The 18,481-nt window shown below is 39.5% G+C and overlaps 1 protein-coding gene across 3 annotated transcripts in view; it reads right to left on the minus strand.

Moving 5' to 3' along the window:
* Positions 1 to 18,481, minus strand: part of LOC140488183 (uncharacterized protein KIAA1958) — a 114,236-nt gene that overhangs the window by 82,510 nt on the left and 13,245 nt on the right. For all 3 annotated transcript variants that reach the window (XM_072588086.1, XM_072588077.1, XM_072588068.1), the window contains exon 2: positions 8,242 to 9,419. In XM_072588086.1, the coding sequence (XP_072444187.1) occupies positions 8,242 to 9,385 (1,144 nt within the window). In that variant the 5' untranslated portion in view covers positions 9,386 to 9,419. The remainder of the gene's footprint in view (positions 1 to 8,241; positions 9,420 to 18,481) is intronic.

Below are 18,481 nucleotides of genomic sequence, written 5' to 3' on the forward strand. Positions count from 1 at the left end.
TTTTCTTCCAACTTCATAGTTTGAGAGAAAGGAAGTGTCTGAGCAGAGGCAAAGCTTCAAACTTTGGTTAGAAATACAGTGCTTTTCCCAACCAAGTACACATCTGTCTAGTTCTTTGCCACTTAGAAAGAATAAACTGTCATATAAAAACTGATAACAGAATCGTAAAGTGATGCTCAACATTTACACAAGCCCCATTCTGATCAAACACTATGCAGCCATTTGTTCCATACATACAATAGAACTGACTATTGCAATATGATACCACTGCTATCTTGTTACCCCGACCACTCCATTTCATACTTCCACCGCTTCCTCAAATTGAAAGTTTTTTGCAGAGTCATAGAGTTATACAGCACAAAAACAGATGCTTCAATTCAATTTGTCCATTCCAAACATATATTTCTAAACTGATCTAGTCCCATTTGCCAGCACTTGGCCCATATCCCTCTAAACCTTTCGTGTTCATGTACCCATCCAAATGCCTTTTAAACGTTGTCATTGTAACTACTACCACCACGTCCTCTAGCAGCTTAATCCATATTCTCACCATTCCCTATATGCAAACGTTGGCTCTCAGATCCTATACCTCTCTCCTTAAACCTGTGCCCTCTAGTTTTGGACTCCACACCCTGGAAGACAGACCTTGGTTATTCACTCTATTCCAGATAAAGGGCTGATGCGTGAAACATCAATTCTCTTGCTCCTCGGATGCTGCCTGACCTGCTGTGCTTTTCCAGCACCACACTCTCAACTCTGATCTCCAGCATCAGTAGTCCTCACTTTCTCCTATTCACCCCATCCATTTTATAAACCACTATAAGGTCACCCCTCAGCCTCTAACACTCCAGGGCAAAAAGCCCACTCTATTCAGTCTCTCCCAAGAACTCAAACCCTTCAATCCCAGCAACATCTTTCTAAATCTTTTCTGAACTCTTTCAAGTTTAACAACATCTTTGCTATAGCAGGGAGACAAGAAGTGGATGCAGTATTCTAAAAGTGGCATCACCAATGCCCTGTACAGACAATATCACATCCCAACTCCTATACTCAATGCACTGAGCAATCAAAGTATGTGCAGCCAACATCATCTTCACTACCTTCTCTATCTGTGACTCCATGTTCAAGGAACTATGCACCTGCACCCCTAGGTCCCTTTGTTTGACAACACTCCCCAAGATCCGACCATTAAATGTATAAGTCCTGTCTTGAGTTGCTTTACCAAAATGTAACACCTTAAACCTATTTAAATTAAATTCCATCTGCCACTCCTTTGCCCATTAGCCCATCTGATCAAGGTCCCATTGTACTCTGAGATAACCTTTTTTTACTGTCCATGACATCACCAAATTTGCTGTCAAGCAATTAAGAAATTATTTATCCAGACTCACGTTTCTTAAGTGCCTGTGAATTGAGAGCAACTGGACAAGAAAAACCCCAGTACAATGCAAACTGATATTGGCTTTCTTGTATTTTGACAAGAGTGCACACTAAAAATGCATCTTACCCCAAAATCTAATCAAACCAATAAAATGGCCAATAGTGGAGCAACACTGGAATAAATATGCCCAACTCATTGCAGGGAGTTGTGTAATCTAGAATATGAAGCCGATTATTTCTTCAACATTTTTCAAAAACACAAGAGGGAAATCAGACAAAAGTCACTTCAGCCTTTTTCCTATCAAAGAATCTCACAGGATGTTGCTGGATTCAGAATTTAAGTAGCACCTATGGATTCTTCCCACCCTCAACGTGGAGGCCAATACACTAAAAGACCCCATTATTCGGAATTCTCATGCAAACGTCATTTGGTGGGAGTACGTTTCCTCACTCTGGGAAGAGATTATTTTTTAGTCTCATCACGCTCTCTCTTTCCTTTGATCAAATGTCACTGACGGTATTTCAGTAGTCCTGGTTGCAACCGGCAGATTCACAAAAGTGGCACTTCCATTCCATTTGTGATGGATACCAGGGAGTTTCCTGTAGCATGTTCATTAACATTGACTTGGAAGAGCTTTGCTTTAAAAAAAACAGCAGAGAGCAGGAAGCTAAGCTGGGAACCTTGTTCATGGTTGAATGCACAAATAGCCATGAGTCCTTCCAGTGGAACATAGTAAAACAGAAGAAACTTTCTCCACAGAGAAAAAAAACTGCAGTCTGTACAGTGGGGAATACTGTGCCACACCAGAGATACATGCTTGTTTTAAAAAAAAATGCTTTCATGTATTTGAGCTTTTATCCTTAATTCTGTTTGAGGAGGTGATCGAGAACCACCCTTTCAAAGTAGAATTGCTTTATTCACAACACCACTTAAGACAGAGTTACAGAATTAAGGACTAGCGATAGTGCTGATGACATACTTCCAAACCAGGATGGTCTATGACTTAATGGGAGACGTCCAAGTGATGGTGTTGCCATGCATCTGTCCCCTTTGTTCTATTGACGGTACAGGTCAGGGTCCTACAAGATGCTGTCAAAAGGGCACTTGGTGACTTACTGCAATGCATCTTATAAATGGTCCACACTGCACTGTGCATGCGTAATACAAATAGTAATGCTTAAAGGGTGCCAATCAAGCAGATTGCTATGTCCTGGATTGTGTTGAACTTCAAGTTTCAGAACCACATTCATCCAGGCAAGGAGAGAGAGTATCCTATCACATTCATGACTTGTGCCTTGTCAGTTTCAGATAGGCTTTGGGGAGTTGGTTGGTGAATTCCCAGTCACTGACCTGTGCACACTAAATGCATACACGCAGCCCATTCAATTACTCTGACTCCGTTCATTTCAGTAATTGAGTCAGACAGTGAGTGCTTCTGCCTGACTGCTTTCTCACTGACTTATTATACTAAAATGTGTGCTTTTCACCCAATTGAAAGCCAACTGTGGTTTTCTGGTAATAGTACTGTGTACTGCCAGTAATGATCATATACCTGGACAGTGAAACCACTCAACAGCTTCTAAATTCATCAAAAAATAAACAATTTTCCAAAATACATAGGGTTCAAATGCCAATAAAAACACTAAATGTTAAAAGATTATTCCAATTGTATTGGGTGTGAAACAGGTTGTGAACAATCAGCAGCTTTTAATACCAACAAATAATGCAATTAATTTCACCAGAAGAGAAGCCAAAGAGGCATATTGAACTTGAATAATTAATGCTGTTTCTCTCTCCACAGATGCTGCCAGATCTGCGGAGTTGCTCCTGCAACTTCTATTCTTATATGCAATTAATTTATTCTTCATCCATTTACAAACAACACAATTTTCATTCAACCTCAACGTGGTTGCTTTTAAACAGAATGAATTTAATTATTACTAACACCAGCAGAAAGTCTCTTTAACAAATGTTACGGCATACTTTCCTCAACAAAGCAGAATTGTCAAAATAAATGAGTCAGGAGGTCCTTATAGAGGTTAAACTCACTTTTCCATGGAGTTTCAGGTTAGAGAGAGAGAGAGAGAGAGAGAGAGAGAGGTGTACAGATGGAAGGGAACAGCTACAAACAGGTGAGCAGTTCACTTCAAAACAAACCAGGCATCCTAAACGTTGCCTCACTCCAGCACAAAGGAACCAAAACAAAGCCTTTCACAATATTAGTAAGAGAATTCTCAGTTACAAAGAGATTTCAGGTTCTTTCACAACTAGTGAAATGATGTGGTTCAAATGCAAACAATTATTTCCAACTCTGAAGCCACGATGCCATTAGAGTGATATGGGCCAAACGCTGCCAAGTGGGACTAAAGTTATTTAGGATATCTGGTCGGCTTGGACGAGTTGGAACCAAGGGAACTAATCACTGTTTCTGCCTTTTCACCCTAAGGCAGGGTGCTTAGCTTTGGGTGAAAAGGCAGGAACAGTGATTAGTTCCCTTCGTTCCAACTCGTCCAAGCCGACCAAATATCCTAAATAACTTTAGTCCCACTTGCCAGCATTTGGCCCATATCCCTCTGAACCCTTCCTATTCAAATACCTATCCAGATGCCTTTTCAATGTTATAATTATACCATCCTCCCTGACGTCTTCAGGCACTCATTCCAAACAAACATTGCCCTCTGCGTGAAAAAGTTGCCCCTTAGGTCCCTTTTAAATCTTAGCTATTCACCCTATTCATGCCCCTCACGATTTTATAAAATCATAAGGTCACCCTTCAGCCTCCTACACTCCAGACAGAAAAACTCCAGCCTATTCAGCCTCTCCAAACCTGGCATCATCCGTGTAAATCTTTTCTAAACCCATTCAAATTTCACAACGTCCTTCCTACAGCAGGGAGACCAGAATTGATGCAATGTTCCAAAAATGGTCTAACCAATATCCTGTAAAACCACAACATGACCTCCCAACTCCTATACTCCATGCACTGACCAATAAAAGCAAGCATACCAAACACCTTCTTCACTACCCTATCTACCTGCGACTCCACTTTCAAGGAACTATGAACCTGCACTCCAAGGTCTCTTTGTTCAGCAACACTCCACAGGACCTTAGCATTAAATTATAAGTCAAATCAAATGTCAGCTGGAACAAAGTTTAATTTTCAGCTGAAAAAACATCCCATAAATGAGAAATTTAGAACTTGGAAAAGATTTGGTCTACTCTGGGGATCTGCAAAGTAACTGAAACAAAAAGCTGTATTCACAAAGCACCTTTGAGGAAAAAATGTCCTAACATGCTCAGAATCCAAAAAATAAGGAGGGGTGACTGAAAGTTTCTGTAAAATGGACTTAAAAGGAGAATCTTAAAAGGGAATAAGTGTGGTGAAATAGAATGCTTTAGCAGGGTAAATAAATTCATAGCAGGAAATATAATGGTTCAAAACTATAAGTTGGAACAATGGCAGAGATATAGAAGACAAGAATCAGAGCACAAAAGCACTATCAGGAAAGAAGGAGACGTTAAAGGTTCCTTCCTCTTCATAGGCAATTCTCTCCAAATGGCTGATAAGGCAAAGGCTTTATCAGCTGACGCTGCCACGGGTAGCCGAAGAATTGGCTACCTGGGATGCTTGGGCATTTGTGCACTCCCTCCACTGTACTAACTTTGTCTCTACACATTTCCAACAGACTCTTAATTTGTTTAATGCCTTCCCAAATGAGCAGTCTGTTCTGCTGTCCTCCTGGGAGTCTCCTGCCACAAGCAAGTTTTGAATAGAGTAGTTGCTTTAGGTGTCAGATTAAAAAAGATATATAACTCACCCAATTTTGAGTGATTACTGGTACAAAGGTGGGCAAGCTGGCTGAGGAGAGGATGCTACATTTAAGTTGAATATCCTGCCATTATATTTAGAGGGACCTATGAAGGACTTGCTGGGAGTACTATATACTGGTTGCAGGCTCACCAGGTCACGATCATTGCTATTGAATAAACAATGGCCTTAGTCCCTATGTGAGACCTCAATCCTCAAATACTCCTCAGTCAACCAACACACTGAAAATAATGGCAAATTTTGTTGTTTGCATTCATCTTTCTTGAAATGGACACGTGCTTTCGAAATGTCACCAATCCAGGGTGAAGTCGGGTGGGGGTGAGACTTGTGGTAATTGAACCACAATTTATCAATGTCGATAGAACGTTAATTTTCCCTAATTCCTTACAAGAAAAGAAATGATAATGCTCTCAGTGAATTCAGTGACTGACTAAGCAGACATTCAAGTGTGATCTCCATATTGAAGCTCTATAATGGTCATTAGAGTAAAGGAGGTCACCACAATAGAGAAGAATAAGAAATTTCGATTGAGGTGCTGAAGGACAGGCAGTCCACGAAGTTCAGTAACAATAATCAGTATTTGGTGAGGGACAGGACAGAATAAGATTAGCATAATTTTGAATTAATTGAATGTGACAGAAGATGAAAGTTGACCAGAAGATCAATAGTGAGAGAAAGAGTGTATATGCGTGTGTGGTTTTGTGCGCATGCGCATACGCAGCCATGTGTTATGGCTCTTGCTTAGGTCACTCCAGTGAGCAATACTACCTAAAGTAACACAAAAACTTATCTGGAGAAGCATTAAAGGCAGACAGGACATCACTTCATTCCAGGGAGATTTTTATTTTCTTAAATTCTGCTTGTAATCTAGTGATTGCTGCTCGTGAGTGAACAGGCGGATGTATGACCCAATTTGACTGTGATGCACAGAGGACGAAGCTGTCCATATTGAATCTCAACTCAGATACAAAGAATGGCCACCAATAAGAGAAGAGTTCCAGTAGTTCACAACACTACAGCAGCATAGCAGGAGTAAACATCTTGAGGTAAGAGGATCAATGAGAGGAGGAGGAAATTGAAGCACCGGACACCACAGGTAATTGTTAGCTTTTGAGTGGTTTGACCCAACATAGGAAATTAAAAGCAGAGTAGCAAAGTGAGTGAGTGGACATTTGTTTCAATAATCTTGCTGTCTAATATGTCACTGATCATTTCCTAATGCTGGGAGTTTCCACTATAAACTAATCAGGTATCTAAATAAACAAAACACATATATGGAGTAGGAAGGGTTTAGAGGGATATGGGCCAAGTGCTGACAAATGGGACTAGATTAGGTTAGGATATCTGGTCGGCATGGAAGAGTTCGACTGAAGGGTCTGTTTCCATGCTGTACATCTCTATGATATGTCTACTGAATATAAGTTCAACTTCTCTTCAAGTTAGGAAGTTGCAACTATAATAACAAACAAATGTTTAATACTGTTAACTCAACAGGTGCAGTACTTTTTGCTGATCTATCTGGGGAAATGCAATCTAAAACCTGTCCTAATATCTCTGGTCTCAATGCAACTTTAGACACTAGCCAAAAATTCAGATTTGAAATTGTATGCAAATTACTCCTCCAGGTTTGTGGCTGTTATTTTGGTAAAACCCCTGCAGTTTGCCCCTGCTCTCTATAGTTAGAAGGTATTTTGCATAAAGACCACTTATGTATCAGATTTGACAGTTAACTAGAGTTTAGTTCCTGTAGCCTCAACCTTCAGTACAATCTTGTTGCAATAATGTTGTCACAAATTAGTGAAGGTACTTTGGCCAAGGCAGTTGCCTCATAATATGTTATTCTAAAAAGTTGTGCTAAACTCGCAAATAACCTTGCTTGGTCTACACTTAGGATTGCTATGCATAGTTCTAGTCTACAAATCACCAGAAGATTTCAGAAAAACCAGGGATAGCATAAAATAAAATTAGAAGATTAATACCAAAATGGAGGTGGTACAACTATCAATGAGGGCTAAACATGCTCTAAGTCACTTCACCAGAAAAAAGACAAAGGGATGGCCTTATGAAGGAAGTAAAAATTACAAGGATATTTAACAGGATAGACAAAGAGAACAAATTTCAAATGTGCATGGAAAATCTCCAGTGCACTACGTTCATTTGTTACTAAATACTCCCTCTCAAATCCACTTTCCCTGCCCTTGAGCATCCTTATATGTGCTCAACCACCCAAAGATGTTGAGGCAAGACTTGAATGTCCCACAGATGATGCCGATGTTCAGCATCAAGAGGAGATCCATACAGTGCAAAAGCCTTCCTCTTCAGAGCAATAACATGGTTACAACCATGGCCAGTTCTCCCACTTCAAAAGAAAATCACAGAAGAGTTCAAAACAACTGATCGACACAGCACTATTTCTTCAAAATTTCTTATGAAATACATGGCAATTTTTTTTTAAGTTAAAAATTGGTCCTTTTTAAAAAAAACACAAACAAAACTTTCCCTCCAATCTCAACAAATTGAGAAAATATCTTGTCAAAGATAATTGTGAAGATGATTGACTTATGTGAGAATGAAAGCAAGAATTCACTGCAGTATTCATTATAAAAACCTCACTTATTGAACAGTACTCACTGGAATAAGCCAAAATTTACCATTTTCATCCTGAATCCTTCTCCACTTGGTCAGTCCAAAAGATTGATTGAAGATTTTTTAAAAATTATCTCACCATTTCACCATTAATAACTTCAAATAACAATTCTGAAGGGTTTCAAAATCATTCATCAACATACAAGAATTTGATCAGTTTTGCTATTACAGTAAATAATGAACGGCCCAGGGGATCAATCCTTTGGCTGGGCTCGAGAAGGAAATTCAGTCTGGTCTCCACCTTAACATCATTTACTGCCAGTAAATGTGAAATCAACACACTTGAAAATTCTATGATTGGAAAACTTCAGTTGCAGGATCTCATGTGTTGTAGGACCAAAGCACGAACAGTGTTATAAAATCTTGAGTTTGAAGACCTTCTTACCTGTTGCTGATGATTGGGCACTGGCATCTTTGACCAGAGATTGGGGCACACTCGATTGTTGCTGGCTGGAGCTGACTTCAGGTTCAGCGCTGACAGATGGAGACAAGGAGACCTCACTGGAAGCCCCAGTCTTCACCATCTGTGCCCCTGTGTCTTCAGAAGCATTCTGCTCTTCTTGGCCAGGAAGCTGGAGGGCTGACAGTGGGATATTGATCTGCTGGTTTCCTCCTGATGTGCTGACCGGCATCTGAAGAACTAATTTCTGCCCAGCTCCTTGACCTCCGTTTAGCTTCTTCTGTGAAGTTGTGCAACTCCGTCCTGACTTTGTACCAGCAACCCGATTAGAAGCAGGTGGAATGACAGAAATACCCTGCGAGTCAATCTTTTCTGGCATGTGACCAGCAGGAAGGAGGGCTGAGGATTTGGTAGGACCCAAATAAGCAGCAGGACCAGACTTCGACCCAGACTTCAATGCAACAGACGAACTATCGTTGTCTATAGAGATTTCTGCATTTGTCACAATGTAATAGTCTTCAGGACCCTCCTGCTTGATTTTTTTAACAATCACCTCATTACTGTTCTCATTAGCAAGGTGGTTTGGTGAGTCTGGCAAAAGCGAAGGACCAGCTTCCCGCCTTTTCAGTGAATTGTTCCGCAACTGAGAATCATAGTCACTATCCTCATCTGTCACTGATGACTCACATGCCATATGAAATAAATCACCTTCATCATCATACTCTTCCACATTCTCGTCAACCTCAGAATGTTCGCTGTACGAAAAGTCGCAGGAATCCCTCGTCCTGGGACACTCGGCCTTTCCTTTTGAGGGTCTATTAAGGTATTTCTCTGCTGGGTTTTGCTGAGATTCTGATGACATTGCAATTATGCTGGGGCTCTCAGAATTAAAGCTTCTACTGTCCTGGAAGCACACTCTGTCCTGGGAACCTGCCCTGCAAGTAACAGCCAATGGCCAGTGGTAAGCGTGACCAGCACCACAACCCCACATTGCAGTGAGGTTTCCATGGGCCCCTTCAGTCAATAAGTGCTTCAGATTTGGAATGAGGCTGCAGATAGTTCCATGACTGTGAGCCCAGCTGACCAGTTTGGACAGATTTTCTGAAGACGTGTGAAGACAGTCTTCCATTTTGTTGGGCTCTTATTCTTCAATAGTTAGGGTCCTAAAAGAAAAAGAAACAAAAAACATAAGAGTGTGCTGCTTTACTTGCATGCTTAATAATAAAATGTAAACAAACTTATTGCATTAAACCAGTGAAGGGCTCATGTCAAAATAAGTCTTGATTTATTAGCTGATTACTTAATTGTCAATAATGCAGATTAGACAGACCTCGACAGATTTGAGGTACCATCTCAAACCCAGACTAAAAAAAATCACGCTGCTTACAAAATTACTTCACTAATATTGCTGTGACCATGCATGTATTCCATAATTAGATTCAATATACGAAAATAAAACTTGTCAATTTTTTTGTCCACTCAGGATCATACTTTGATCTGACCCAAAGCTGTTTCCATTGAGGTCCACAGCTCTCTCCAATCAGTCAGGAGGCAACAATGGTCATGGGACACCATTTTAGCTGATTATGTTTGAGATTCCAGTCTGCTGGTCACAAAACAAGATAAGCTCCCTTTAGTATTAGGCTTCCTGTTGCAGATCTACCATCCTTTTCGAAACGCCTCCCAGAACAATATTTTTTTAAATAAAGCAAAAACCTGCAATCTTATGAAAACAAAATTTAACAGGCACTTGGGGCATTTTGATCTGTAGAACAAGCTCATACAAATGCAAAACTTTTACACATTCAACAATGAACGCCCAAACAGATCTTGTGGAATCAAAAACCCATGTGATTAGTAAGTTACACTCATTAATGCTTTAAGGCTAATCTCCATTCAGTATAAAACACCGACAAGTGTGGTAACTGTATCCAGTAACAGAGGGTCAATCCTATAATATACTTTTCTACCATAGGTTTAATGCAATTAAGATGGACAGTTCCAAAATGAGTACATAAATACTGAGGATAAATAAATTCAAGTTACTCTCAATTAATTCTGAGTGTCTCTTGGTTTGTGTACCTGCCTTTTAACCAATTTATTCCCGTCAATTACTGCACATCAAAACAGAGTTTTCTCAAGCAAATAAAGACAGTTGAATGGAAAGTCCATCACTAAATCCTTCTCCAAAAGGCACATAGTTTTCTTTTGTGCTGTGCATTCTTCCATTAACTGACAAACTGAGAGACAATGAGCTGCACTTATGCTGCATGATGATGCTTAAGAATTGCTGCATGTCAAATGCAAATAGACTGTAAATAAAATTAGATTATTTCTGGTCCATCAACATTTGTGGAGAGAGAAACAATTGTTTTCAAGTTGATACCCTTTCATGAAATCAAAAATATGGATCAGAAAGGAGGCCAAATAAACGAGGGGGGATAAGGAACAGAAAAGGAAAGGTCTGTGATTGAGATACACTAAATAAAAATTAGTTGATGCTGCAAAGATAAATGGAACGATAATGGAACAACTCTGATGGCTAGAGGAGGTGTGAATAGCAAAATAATGAACAGCTGCCATATGCAAACAAAGGCAAGAGAAAAACAAGATTAAAATTGAAACACAATGAGAATGAAACAAAATTGGAGCACAGATTACAGTTTAATTCTTGAACTCAAGGTTGAAGCTAGAAGACAGCAAAGTGCCATATTGAAAGATCAGGAGTCATTCTTGAAGCTTAGGTTGAGCTTCATAATACTACTGGATGTTTGCACAGATATTTCAGTGTCCAAGTTATGAGAGATTGAATATTTAACTTAAATAGAAACTAGACATTTAAGTTGCCTTTGGAATTTTTATACAAAGCTTTCATCACTTACCAAACTCACAGCAAGCATATCCCTTACAATAACAGCAGTGAATTATGGAAATACATGGGAATAAAGAATGCATTAATCTTTAATTTCCTTCACATCCTGCAGCAGTGCAAGAATACCCAATAAAATGATTGTTGCTTGACGGGTTATAATCCTCGACACAAACATTATAAAATGATTAATTTAAATGTTCACTTCCATGACCATCGAGAAGGTCAAGGGCAGCAAATACACTGGAACGTAAAGAGCTGCAAGTAGCCTTCCAAGCCACTCATCATCCAGACCCAGAAATATATCTCTGTTCCTTCACTGCCATTAGGTTAAAATCCTGGAACTTCCTTCATAACAGCACTGGGTTTTTTTTTCCTCTTGTTTTTCGGGCGGCATGGCGGCTCAGTGGTTAGCACGGAGGTCCCAGGTTCGATTCCAGCCTTGGGTGATTGTCTGGGTGAAGTATACACACATCTCCCAGTGTCTGCGTGGGTTTCCTCCGGGTGCTCCAGTTTCCTCCCACAATCCAAAGATTGTGCAGGTCAGGTGAATTGGCCATGCTAAATTGCCTGTAGTGTTAGGTGCATTAGTCAGAGGGAAATGGGTCTGGGTGGGTTACTCTTCGGAGGGTCAGTGTGGACTGTTTGGGCCAAAGGACCTGTTTCCACACTGTAGGAATCTACAAAAAAGAATGGATTGCTATGCTTCTAGAAGGCTGCTCACCATCACCTTCTCAAGAAGTAATGAGCAATAAATACTGGCCCAGCCAGTGATACCCACATCCCAAGACTGAACAGCAAAAGAAATTAAATCCTTTTCCATTATCGATGTTACTATTGGAGAATTAACTCTTTTCAACAAAAACTAACACTGTAGAATTGGGAGGAAGCTGTTCTACTTGTATCACCATCCAGTTAGTTCACAGCTGGTTTGAATCCTAACTCCATCTATATCCTTTGATTTCACAATTCTTAATACCATTGCTCAGCAAAAATATATCCATTCAGTTTTGCAATTTTCAATAGACTCCCAGCCATAACAGCTTGTTGAAGGAGCAATCTAGAGTTGGAGTCATAGATTCTGATACTATCTCATTGACTCAGCTCAAATTTTAACATTATGACCTCTTAATCTGGAATTCTTCTTCAGATCAAATCTCCAATTTATTTAAATAACAGCAATTAATCTTCTTAATCTTCTATATCCAAGGGATTACAAGTCTAGGGTATCACTTTATAACATTCCTGTTACAGGCCCATGCTTGATGGAGTTTGGACTTGACATCAGCATCTTGCTTGTATATAGTGCTGATAGTCCATCTTTCAAAAGTGTAAATTACAACCCCAATTGTTTTTCCATGGTCATGAGGCCAGAGGCAGCAATGATTGCCATGGAGTTCCAACTGAGTGAACAGGTGCGATGTAATTTCAAATCCCACCACATTTTCAAACTGTGGGCATACCTTAAACAACTGAACTCAAGGCCTGACTCCTGCATCAAAAAAAAAGGGAGACCTTGCTTTTAAAAAAAAACCCAGGAGATCTTATCTTCATTTTCTGTTCTCTACCTTCACCTCAGTCAACATAAAGGTCTGCACCAAAAGGCTTGGGTTCAAGTCCCACCTGCTCCAGAAGTGCATCCAAAGATTTCTCAACAGATTGATTAAAAATATCTACAGGTCTGTCCAGGCCTTTCCAGGTCAACACCCTTGACTCCTAACCCCAACCATCACTCTTACCGACTTGGAGGTCACAACAATCTTTTAAACTTGAAATGGGACCCTAGTGAGTCTGGGAATCCTTGACCTATTGCATACTGTATGTCCCAAATTGCTTCTTAGCAGCATTATGAAACAATATGGGACACAAAGACACAAAAGATGAGAGACAAGTGACTAAAAGTTTGAACAAAATGGGCCTTAAAAAGAGAAATTAAGCTAAAACAGCACTTCAAAGATTTTCATTGTAGAGAGACGAAGGGTGCTTTGCTGCACTGCTGCTTTTCATCTATTTCATCAGCGTTCAACTAAAAATTCAGCCAAGTGTGCCAAGGAAATTCTCCTGACAAGTGGTCCAGAGTTTAAAACAGCCACTGGACTTGAAGCAAATGTAACTGCAAGTTGTTCCACCTTGGAGGAACCTGACAGTACACGATGTAACAGTTGAAATAGGATGAGCAAGGATAAAGGGTATATTCTCAATGTCTGGTCAATATCTCAAAAATTGCCAACAGCCTTTAATGAAACAGAACATCGTAAGGTGCTTGACAACAGCAGCCATTATTAAAACAATCTGACACTGGGTCACATTTTAGACGCATGATTGAAATCTTGGTCAAAGAACTGAGTTTTTAAGAGAAGAATAGCCCAAAGTTCAAGCCTGATCAACTGAAGACACAGTGGTAAATGGATGAACAATTCAAATCTCAAGTGGTCGTAACTGGAGGTGTGCAGAGACCTCAAGAACTCCAGGGCCACAGGAGATCATAGAGACAGGTCGTAAAAGAACAAGATTTGAAGAAGACTGAATTCCCCAACCCCACCTCCCTTACAACACTGACAATCTCCATAACACTGAATGAAAGATTTTCATTTCTCTTCAAAACAATCAACCTCTAATCTCACTATTCCTTCCAATCAATATGCAGTCAAATACTGTCACATAAACAAACTACAATACTAAGTCAAAGTCCACGTTTACATTTTAACAAACTCAACCAGGGGCCGATGGCAACCAGTTCACTCGAGGAACACACTCAGAAAAACTGACGCAAAGCACAAGGATCCTTCACAATAAAAAGGACAAATAGAAAAATGCAGACACTTACCATTGCTGTTAACTTCCTGCTTTTGACAGACAACATTGAAACTTTTGAGTATTACTCAATGGTGAGGATAATTTGTGGCACGATCCTAACCACTAGAGCAGTTCGACAAGTTAAAATTCAGCCAGCGTCCATCCACATCATTCTGGCATTGCAGCAACACTTTTTTTGAAACTTTGAACAGGTTCCAGAGTTTAATCAACTCCGCAGCAGAGGGATTACAGGACAGTGTCCTTTTTTCTGTTTCACTCAGAAGTGGATTGGAATAGAAATCTCACAGGGCAGTAATCTCATTGAGTTTTAAATATGGCTTTGCTGACAATGGCTACCCCTAATCATTCTGAAAACATGCATCTACAATGTCGCAGCCTGAGGTCAAATAAAGTTATGTGAGGTGTTTTAATCAGGCCCAGTGTTTAAAAGCAACAACATATGAGCCGATGTAAAGTCTCAACAATACATATCCTTCTCATTGAAAAAGTATTCAGCACAGTTCACAATTACGTCTCAACTACAGGGATAACAATTCTTTTCTTAAAAAGAAACATTTGAACAATTTGCTCCTAGCATAGGGAACAAGCAAACCTTAAAATCTATTCGAGTGCTTCAGTCCACTCCAAACAAGCATGTAGCTGATATGATTACAGAATATACTGGCCCTGCTCAAAGCATGGAAATGACCTGGGAGTTGCAGTGGGAGAGGGACTCCCTGAAAGCATGACATTTCTGAACCTTCCTACCTCTCCCCCAGGGAAGACTCCCACTAATTTTCAGCAGATTAAACACAATCCTCCTTATCTCACATTTCAGCTATAGCTAGTAGTACATTTCGGATGTCGATACAATTCTGTGCAAAGAAGTTGTTTCAAATTTCGGCTTCAGTCGGAATATATCCTCAATGAGTGAGTAAAATGCCACAGCTGAGGAACTCCCAACTGATTATCTTTGGTTGGATATTTATAGCAATCTCAACACAAGCATAAAGTGCCAGAACAGATTAGTCATAAATTTATCAAAATCCAACTCGAGTAACCAAAATCCTTAAGCAAACAGCGAAACATGTGCGACCACAGGCATTGCTCAGAAGCTTGAGGGCACGTTGTAAAATTGTAGAGAGATATGGAGAAATGCTATCTACCCAGACACCAATTGGAGAAGTAAAGCACTCCAGAGTAAGTCCTGAAGCTTTCTGACTGACAAGCATAAGCAAGGTATGAGATAGATCTGACAACAATTAGCCAGCAGAATCGAGTGGAGATGTTGTGCAACAACTGGGTGATAATGAAAATGAACATGAAATAATCAAATATTCAAATCTTGGATTTCTGCAGTATTTTGTTTTAAGTATGTATTCACAATATAAAGAACTCAAATCCAGTACAGTTGCAACACTAAATAATTCTACAGCTCACTGGAAGAAATAGTTGCACTAACACAATCTGCAAACCCTCATTAAAGACCAAATATTCTGGTGTTATTCATATATATCATACTACAGGAGCAGTTATAAAAGCTGAGACCTTCCAAAATGAGGTGATGTGATCACTGGCCGCAGGAGAGGTCAGTATTATTATTACAGTTTATGTTTTGTTTTAAATACAGCATAGACAAAGTTGGCGTGAAACCTGAACTGTATCCCAAATCAAATGTTTACCCAGAAAATAGTAAAGTTGTAAAACTTCAAAGGTGAACTGTTATAAAACTTATTTCAATCCATTGTTTCACAAAGTCCACTATTTGAGGATTACTGTAGAAATTATTGCAGTTATTACCAAAGTGGAATGCAGTATACATTTACCTCATTGAAGGCTGGATTACAAGGGTTACATCACAAGATTACAAACAGTTAAATTCTCAGAAATTTCAATCAAATCTCCTCTTAATCTTTCAATTTCCAAAAGGCATCAAAAGGGACCTGGGAAAGATGGCAAAGAACCTATATCTACTTGAACAGGTTCTTGAGAGTGGGGGGGTGGGAAAAGAACCAGAGTACTGGGTTTCTGAACCCTACAGTGCTATGGAGGCTCAGTCATTAAGTGTGTCAAGACAGAGGTTGATAGATTTTGAAATAGCAGAGGTAGAAGATCAGCCAAGATCTAGTTGAACAGCAGATCAGGTTCCTTGGGCCAAATGACCTATTCGCACACCCATTTCCTACATTCTAGAATGGTAGAAAATGGTTGATGCTAAGCCAGTCATTAACAGAAATCTGTTAAGTGAGGACATTAAGAAATAAAAGGGCAAAGAAAGGTGCGTGGAATTAGAGTAAAATTAATCATGACCCGAATGAATGGTGGAACAGGTTCCACCCCGTGATGCTTACTTTTTCTATCCCAGCAACTTGCTGCAATCAACTCAGACCACTGTTTAGCCATAGAACATCGTAAACTGCTTACTGTTTGTATTTATTCATTCAGCACCAAATCTAACTGTAGATTTGGGTAAAATATACTCCAAGTAGCATTAAAAACAAAATTTTAAATCACATTCTTATTAAATGCCAAGTACCAAATAAAAGTGAATTGCCATTGAAGTATGCAAACTAAAAATGCCATGCTGAAATGGTGTGTGCTTGAGGTCACATAAAATTTTACGTTGCCAATTTTGATTTTTAAAAAATCTGCTGGATCCCAAGGACAACCAGCCTTTCAATTATTCTGGTCTTGCAAGTCAGTTGTAACAATATCCCAAAACATCTACTTGGTTCGTCTTCAGGCCTCCTCAATGCTTCCAGTTATACCGACATTTCATCAGCCAAAGCACAGTTAGTAGCACTTACATCTTGAAACAGAAGATTGAGTGTTCAAACCACACATCACAAATGTAAACATGAAATCTAGGTTATGTCCCAGGCACCAGCTTTCAGAGAGGCCTTGTAAATTTTATACGGTGGACACAGAACCACCCATGGCAATATTTTGAAAGCACAGAATTTTCCCTGGTTTCATCTCAATATCATCTCTCAACCAACATCACTAATAACAGCACTGAGATTTATTTTTAGAGTTTGCTGTGTACAAATTGGTTGCCTATATTACTAAAACAGCTACATTTATAAAGTATTTAATTGGCTTTGAAATGTACTAAGGCTGTGAAAGACCCAGTGTAAATTCTATACAGACAGAATTTCCAGCACCACACTCTCAACTCTGATTTCCAGCATCTGCAGTCCTCACTTTCTCCTAGAACTTCTATCTCACCTGTACACACTCAATGTTAGTTCTTCAAGTATTATAATTTCAAATGTTGTCAAGTTTTAACTGGAGCTCAGCATTTTTTCGACGTTTTATATCTGAAGAGAGTATTGTCACTTGGAGCTATACAGACTACACTGACCAAATCAGACCCAAAAGCAAGTCTGGGAAATGTGTTCTATTCAACTGACAAATGATCCAGTTTACATGTCGCTGGTATTTGCTGAAGGAAAAGTTTTGAGCATTGCTGTCACTTGAAAATAACGCCAGAGAATTTTCCCTGCCCATGGAAGAAGCAGAAAGAAACTTTCATTTGAAAATTGACAATTTTATAACACTCCTGTACTTAAGTAGGGCATATATAAGTCAGGTTAGTGCTGATGTTGGATCTGAACCTTCAGCTTTTGACTCTGAGGGAGTATGGTCACTAATCGCAGCTAAAACTTACTTATAACACTTCACAAGAGTTGGATATGAACACTTATTCACTTTTGGGAATACGTAAACACATCAAGCAACAGCTCTCAGGATTTGATGAGGTGATGGTACAGCACAATTTATGGTGTCATCAATGGCAAAATCAGATACTCCACGTATGCTGTTTCCAATTTCAGCAGTGGTATCACAGTAAACCAAGTCAGGATTGCGTAAAGTGAGTCTCATACACATTTTCATTCACACCAGCAACAACTTGAGAATATTTTTTCAATGCAAGTAGCTTTTGGCAAACAGAAACATAAAAACACACCCAACAGGTTTTCACATATCCACTCTTGTACCATAAATAATATAACTCAATTTGAAAATTATCCATGCATGTGCACCAGAAAATGCAAACTCATCAGCAGCTTAATGAGATGAATACTTTCACTCATGTGTAAATCATCAACCGCTGCAGGATTCATCAGCTTTGAGACTAAGTCAGAATTTTGATAATCTTCAAAAGGAGCAGAAGCATTGATCTAATGACATTACTAGAACCGGATTTTTTTTAATCCTTTATTCAGTCAACATTTGCTACCCAATCCTAAATGCCCAGAAGTTACTGGCTAGTCCATTTCAGTGGGCAATTAAGAGTTCCTCACACTGGTGTGGATCTGAAGTGACACACCAGGTCAGATCCAGTACGGTTGTGAATAACCTTCTGTAAAGTGCGTTAGTGAGCGAGTTGGGGTTTTACAACAACCAACAGCAGTTCCTGGCTTTACAATCCAGATTCATTAAGTGATTTTAAATTCCACCAACTGCCAGAGTAGGATTTGAACCAATGCCTTCAAGAATAAACTGAGCATCTGCATTATTACATGAATTACCACAACACCACCATTTCTGTATCTG

Source organism: Chiloscyllium punctatum, chromosome 2, assembly GCF_047496795.1.
Source record: "Chiloscyllium punctatum isolate Juve2018m chromosome 2, sChiPun1.3, whole genome shotgun sequence".
NCBI lineage: Eukaryota > Metazoa > Chordata > Chondrichthyes > Orectolobiformes > Hemiscylliidae > Chiloscyllium > Chiloscyllium punctatum.